The sequence below is a fragment of the Ursus maritimus genome, unplaced genomic scaffold, assembly GCF_017311325.1.
Source record: "Ursus maritimus isolate PB19 unplaced genomic scaffold, ASM1731132v1 scaffold_7, whole genome shotgun sequence".
Lineage (NCBI taxonomy): Eukaryota > Metazoa > Chordata > Mammalia > Carnivora > Ursidae > Ursus > Ursus maritimus.
The window spans coordinates 37,192,205-37,198,786 of NW_024426885.1; the positions used below are offsets into that span (position 1 = coordinate 37,192,205).

At 45.2% G+C, this 6,582-nt stretch overlaps 1 protein-coding gene across 4 annotated transcripts; it reads right to left on the reverse strand.

The window, feature by feature from the left end:
* Positions 1 to 370: 370 nt before the first annotated feature.
* Positions 371 to 4,900, reverse strand: ZNF32 (zinc finger protein 32). 4 transcript variants are annotated; one of them, XM_040624621.1, is made up of 3 exons: positions 4,799 to 4,900; positions 2,583 to 2,722; positions 371 to 1,371 (listed from the first exon to the last, which is right to left on the reverse strand). In XM_040624621.1, the coding sequence occupies exons 2-3, from the start codon at positions 2,650 to 2,652 to the stop codon at positions 578 to 580; spliced, it is 864 nt and encodes a 287-aa protein (XP_040480555.1). In that variant the 5' UTR covers positions 2,653 to 2,722; positions 4,799 to 4,900; the 3' UTR covers positions 371 to 577. The 4 variants fall into 4 exon arrangements, with proteins under 4 accessions (XP_040480555.1, XP_040480556.1, XP_008694424.1 ...); XM_040624622.1 differs by lacking the exon at positions 4,799 to 4,900 and adding an exon at positions 4,599 to 4,620; XM_008696202.2 differs by lacking the exon at positions 4,799 to 4,900 and having other exon boundaries at positions 371 to 1,329.
* Positions 4,901 to 6,582: the final 1,682 nt, after the last annotated feature.

A 6,582-nucleotide genomic window follows, 5' to 3' on the forward strand; every position in this document is an offset into this window, starting at 1 on the left:
TCTTCAAATGGTATCAGGGTATCTTTGGGAGCAATATTATATTACTATTCAAATCCATAGTATTTCTAAAGCATTTCTGTGCCCAAAGATCTTTGATATAATTTACCTCTCTAGATGATAAAGATTCGCTACCAAGCTCTTTGGGATGAATTCTTCCTTTCTTAAATCCAATACAAGATTGATTTGAATGTGTAAAGAAAAGACCTTGGGATTCATAAAAGGTTGATTTAAAAAACAAAAACTAACGATGTCAACTACAGATTTAAAATCTGTTATCTGTTATACATAGAACATCTCCGAAGTATGCTCTAGATTAATGGAGGTACTTTGGGAACTTAGGTCAAAATAAACTGACAAATTATGAAACATATGTGATAATGATAATAAACAAGACATTTATTTTTCATACTCATTTGGGGGAAAGGAGAAAAGTCAGTTTGCCCTACCCAATGATGGTCTTTCTGAAAGTCTCCATTCATTCCATAGAATCGGATAGGTTGCTTGGTCTGAGGGTTTTTTTTTTTTTTTTTTTTTTTTACTTTTAATTCATAAAGAGAACTTCCTTTGAAGAGGGTGGTCAAAGCGTGAGTCTTTGTGAGCAGCTTCGCTGGTGCACAGCCAGACTCCCTCTCTGAGTGAAGCTTTTCCCACACTGGCCACACAGATAGGGTGTCTCTCCTGTGTGGATTTTGCCATGCAGGATACAATTGCCCCTGGTGTGGAAACTCTTCCTGCACTGTGTGCAGGCATAGGGTTTTAGGCCTGTGTGGACTCTGATGTGAACAATTAAGCTTCCTTTCTGACTAAAGGCTTTTCCACACTGATCACATCTATAGGGCTTTTCACCACTGTGAACTCTTCTATGAACAGCAAGGTTACTTTGATTCCTGAAGCTTCTCTGACAAATAGCACACTCATAGGGTTTCTGTCCGGTATGGAGTCTTTCATGAACGGCCAGACTACCTCGTTGACTAAAGCTTTTCCCACACTCCTTGCACTGATAGGGCTTCTCTCCTGTGTGTATTCGCTGATGTGTAACAAGATTGCCTTTGGCCCTGAAGCTTTTTCCACAATGGGTACACTCAAAGGGCTTTTGACCAGTGTGGATTCTTTCATGCAGGGTTAGACTACCTTTTTGCCTGAAGGATTTTCCACATTCCTGACACTCATAGACCCTCTGTCTCACTCCAGGTGAATCTTCCTGTAGTGTCTTAGACTCTGGGGATTTTTGTTCCAGCTTCTCTCTTCTGAAAGAATTCTGGAAATCCCAGCTTGAGGATCCTGTGGCCTCAGAGTGATCATATTTGTGGTGGGCTTCTGTCATCACATCTGGTAAAATGAGAGGGAAGTCATGTAAGATGCACCAATATGCTGAGTGAGAAGAATAGGGAAAAAAGAAACAATGCTTTGAATGCTTATTATGTGTCACACATACTATGAACTCTGCATAGATAATTTAATCCTGAAAACAGTCCTGAGATTGCTACAGAGAAGGAAATGAAAGCATAGGGAGGTTGTCACAGATCTTGCAGTTAGCTAAGTGTAGAGTTGGGATTCAAACACAGGCATGCTCCACAGTAGTATACTGCCTCTAAATTTAGTTTAATTTAGCTTCCCAAAGAATCTGGTAAGGTAGACATGATTATCTCCATTTTATAGATAAGAATATAGGCTCAGAAAATGAAGAAAACTATATAGGACCAAATAGAGCCCCATAACCAAGTTTTATCTGACTCCAACATAGGTATGAATCCAGGTTGTGTAGGGCCTAAAGCTTTAAAATTTTGGAGGCACTCCATTAAGAAACAGTATAAAAGTAGGTAGAGGGCCCTGAAGAGACCAGTACATGAGAAATCCATCTCTGCATCAATTTGTTTTCCTGACAGTGGAGTAAGCTCCATGACATCAGAAAATATGTATCAGAATCTTTGATACATTACATCTATTATCTCTAATCCCAGTAACCCTGCAAGGTAGAGTTTATTTTCCCATTTTATAGATGAAGAGCCTGGAGCTCAAGGAAGTTAAATAATTTGTCTGATACCATAGATCAAGCTAGGACAATTATAGAATCTGATCCAAGGAACTTTCCCCTTTAATATCCATGCTATTTCAGTCTACTAAGCTATGGTGGAACTGAAATCAATTTTGGTTTGGAAGTTATTCTCAAACACTTCCTATGCAGATGGTGACAGTGTTTTCCATACTGTCCCACATCTGAGCCTCCTACTGCACTTTAATTATAGGTCCACTCATCACTATTAACAGTTTTCTTGGAGTCATCCTAGGAAGATTTTCTCTTGCCTTACCCTTATTCAGTGATTATGCCGAGATGTAAAGCTGCACATTCGTTTTCTCAGAGACTACCTCAAAACTATCTCTATATCAAGATCATTCTCTTGCTCTGTTTCTACTGCTATTTCTAATTCTAGCTTGTAGGCTTTCCCTATAACCCCCAGGAATGGTGAACTCTTCCAAAGGAATGTCTCCTCTGCTTCCTCAGCCTGCTGACCAGTACTTGAGTAAAGGGACACTAAATATTGTGATTTGAGGGCATCTCAGTGATCAACCAACTCACTCACTGAAAAATGCTACATTCTGCGCATATCTTCCATGACAGTCCAGCAGGGTAGCTGTTGGAAATCCAAACATGTCCACGCCTGCTGTATGACCTTAATCACCACCTCTTCATATGATTCTTCCATGGGCTATTCTTGAACACCTAAGGAGGAAAAAACAAACAAACAAAAAACAGAAAAAAACAAACAGGAAAAGGCAGGAGAATTGATAAGTGAGAAGGATAAAGTCAACAGGAGCTCCATTATGGGGTATGAGTAAATGGAGGAAATCTGGATTGCCTGATGTAATGGCTCCAGTTCTCCCCAGGTTATAAAGACAAAACAAGAGATCTCATGTGTTTACCTTTTAACAATATTTAGGAGGCCCCTGATCCAGACCCACCCCTCCCTTATTCTTTAAGATATGAGAATACCAATTCTAAATGTAAATATTTGTCAATTCTTGGAAGAGGAAGAACTTCAGACTCCCAAAACCAAGCCCAAGGCACTACAAATAGGATAAGTAACCTGCCCAAATTCTCAGAGCCAATAAGGAGTCCAGGGTGGGCAAAGGATCAGACTCAAGACTTTCGAGATCCAGAGTCTGTGCCCTTAAACTAGACAATTCTCTAGTTTCTCATCACTAAAGAGCTCGTGAGAATTTTTATAAAATGGAACAGAATGTAACAATGCTTAACCAGACTTTACTACTCTTCAAGATCCTAGGAATCCTCTTGCTCCATACTATCTTTTTTTACCCTTTTCTTTTTTTGAGTATTTTCTTCTTTAGGACCTTAATTACTAAATTCGTATACTTTAAGCAGTGGTTCAGTGCATAATCTTTATTTCCCTCCAATATGTCTCATCAAAATGCTGGCCTCCTGATTTAATGAAATAGTTGTGTGATGGTACAGTTGTTTTGTTAACCTAAGCAACTGGTCTTCACAACTGTACATTCTGCCACATTCGTTTTGGCTGGAGAGGCATTTTAAACTTGTATTTGGAGGCGTCACCTCCAATTTGGAGTAGAAGCTACAAAGGAATCCTCTATGAGAGTGCCAAGATGCTACAGGACATTCATTTGTTAGTTCAAGGTGTTACTCAACAACTGCACATCCATCCAGAGTCCCTGGAAAGTGCATGAAACCTGCTGCCTAAGGTTGGACTCTGTTCCTGGGGAAGCCACAAATAGTTTGGTCAGAACAATAGGTAGAATTTATAGCTTTGCCTCTCCACATGCTATGAGATCTTCCAACAAGTAACAACTCAGCTGTGTCTCAGGAAATGCCTTGGTTAATAAAGGGAGATAGTTTTATTTTTCTCCCTAGGTCACAAATCTGAGGAAATAATTTCCTGAAGATTTTGAAGTGGCTTTATTAATAGAAAATTGGTTTTGCTTTTCCTATCAGAAAGGGTATTTATCCTTTGGAAAAACTCAGATTTAGGCCATGAGAGACTTGGATTCTTGCCTTCAATTTCCCCTCCCCCTATACAACCTTGGGCAAGTAACCAAACAGCCCTGGCTCTATTTCCTCACTAACTAAATAGGTTAACAAAACTGTCATATCAGGCAGCCCTTGGGAGAATAAAAGAACCAAATGTGAAGAATCTGTACGACCTACAGACTGAAGGCCTAAAGTTGAGAGTCCTCGGGAGAGCCCTAGCAGAGAGGGTAAACTCTGCTGTCTCTGGAACATCTTGGGCAATAGTCTGAGGTTTAGATGAGGGTAGGGATGATTATTTTCTCCACACATCTCAACTCATTTTGTCCTTTCTCCCATTCTCCACCCTGACAAGTCTGTCCTGTCTCCCATCCCCCCTCCCTAGAGAGAGAACATTTTCCCCCGACCGTGCTGTGAAATCCTCACTGCAGGCCCCTGGGCACACCTGCCTGTGGCCTTCCCCCTCCCGCGTCTCCAGGGTGCGGGGCCTTCACCCATGCTATGTCTTGCGGAGCGGCGGTCGGAGGGGCCCCTGCTCCCCCGGGTACACTCTCCCCTTCCGCCTCAGGCCCCCCCGGGCCCGCCCTGCGTGCTGGACCTCAGCACCCCGCTCTCCGGTCCAGCTGGACCCTTCTCTGCGGGCCGCACGCCTCTCCCCTCGCCGGTGGCCTCCCTCGGGGCTCAGGCCGGCCAGGCCTGCTCAGGGCCGCGGGGGCCGCGGAGGGCCCGGGGGCGGCGGCCAGCCCACACGGCCCCGCCTTGCCCGGGCGCACTGACCCGGCCGGCGGCCTCACTCACCGCAGCGGCGCGCGCCCGCAGACAGACAAAGGCCGGCGCCGAGCCCACAGCAGCGCCGGCGCGAGCGGACTGAACTACAACTCCCAGGAGGCTGCGCGCGAGCCCGCCCGCCGCGTCCCGGGCCGTGGCCGTCCTGGCTTCTCGGAGCACTGTGGGAAACGTAGTTCCGCGGGGGTGCCCCGCTGCTCGCCCTCTAAAGATCCCGACCGGCGGGGCCCTCAGACGGATTCCCTTCGGCCTCTCAGCGGAGGCCTGTCCATCGACGTAGTCCCGGGAGTGAGGGAGCCACGCAGCCGCTCAGATTAGCTAGGCCTGGAATAGCAGCCTAGTAAAGACGTCCGCTGGGCCAGGAAATCGGGAATCCGGGTTCTTGAAGGTTTCGTGGAAGGAAACAAAGTCTTGGGGGAGAAAAGCCTTGGCAGCTTAGGGGTTATGTGTTGAGCCGCTGCTTGAGCAAAGACTCAGTATTCTGTAGTTAAGGCTCTGAAGCTAGGAGAAAATCTCTCAAGCAGAGACTGGGGAAGAATTTGACAACTGGAGAATTTCGAGGGTCTGGGAGGAGGATACTTTGGTCTGGTGTAGAGCTATTCCTTTCAGATCACTACAGTAAGATACTTGTCTTGAATTTGCAAGTTGACTCCACCACTATCTGTGAGATAAAGATTCTCTAAAAATGCCCTAAGCCTCGTTCAAATGCACTTTTATAGGATCCTGGCCTCTCCCCAGGAGGGAATTTGGACCGGGAAGAATGGCTTTAAAGTTCCTGATGACTGAGGCTGCTGTTGCCTGGGGCTCCTTCCTCCTTAGAATCACCATTGCTTTCCTTTTTTCTGGAGCTCTCTTGCTCATTGTACTTCTCTTCTGGCTCCCTGCTCCAGAGCTCCTACTTGGAGATTGGTTTGGCCTCTTGAATGGAGGGCTTCATAAAGCCATCTTCCTCTTGCTGTGCCCTTGTCTTCTACCCCACAGCCATCTGTTAAGCAAAACAGAACAAAAAAATTAATTTGACAGGCTATACAAAGTGTAAGTAATAAGTTGTTTCTTAAATGTTAGTCATTACTAATAACACATCATTACTTAAGTTCAATTGAATCTGTCTGTGCTGAGCCCATTTTAAGTGTCAGGTACTGTGCTGGGTGTTGTGGACATAAACATGAACAAGACAACACTCCCTTCTCCTAGGAATGGAGCTGAGAGTCTAGTTGAGAAACAAACACACCACTTTTCTTAAAACCTGGGCTAGCAGCTGCCTCACAGAAAGGTCCGTCAGTGTGCAGTGGAAACTGCTCTCATGTCCCCCCCCCCCCCAAAGGCCCTTCAGCATCACTGTGGAGGTCCTTGTGGTGCCTCCTTCTGTCATTGGTTCCAGAGTCAGGGAGAGAAAGGGGTAGGGTACCAGGGGACAGGGCACAGCCACTGTTCTCTCTCTCTTTCCTTGCTGAACAACCAGATACTTTCACTTTTTTAAAGCCCCGGAAGCACACAGCAAAGGCCAGTCCTCGTGTCTGCTGTGTCTCTGCTTTCTTCTTTCCCAAGGCTGGGTCAGTAGGACTGTGTGTATCACCTCTCAAACACGAGGAGTCATTTCTCCTGCTGATAAACAGCACTAGGCGCCTAGAAGTCACTCTGGGCATATTGGCTCTGTTGAGGTCAGGATCAGCTGTGGACATTAGGGCAAGTTTCACATCCCACCATGAAAGTAGATGACAAAGCTTTGGTGGGAAAAGGTGGCTATAAAAGGGATTCGTAGTTCTTTTCTCACACAACTCTGCATAAATTTTCTT

Excerpts from the sequence above, each read along its gene's own strand:
- ZNF32 (XM_040624621.1), bottom strand. The coding sequence starts at position 2,652 with ATGTTTGGATTTCCAACAGCTACCCTGCTGGACTGTCATGGAAGATAT. Across the intron at positions 1,372-2,582 it reads GCAGAATGTAGCATTTTTCA|CATATTGGTGCATCTTACAT; the intron begins GTGAGTGAGTTG and ends CTTCTCACTCAG.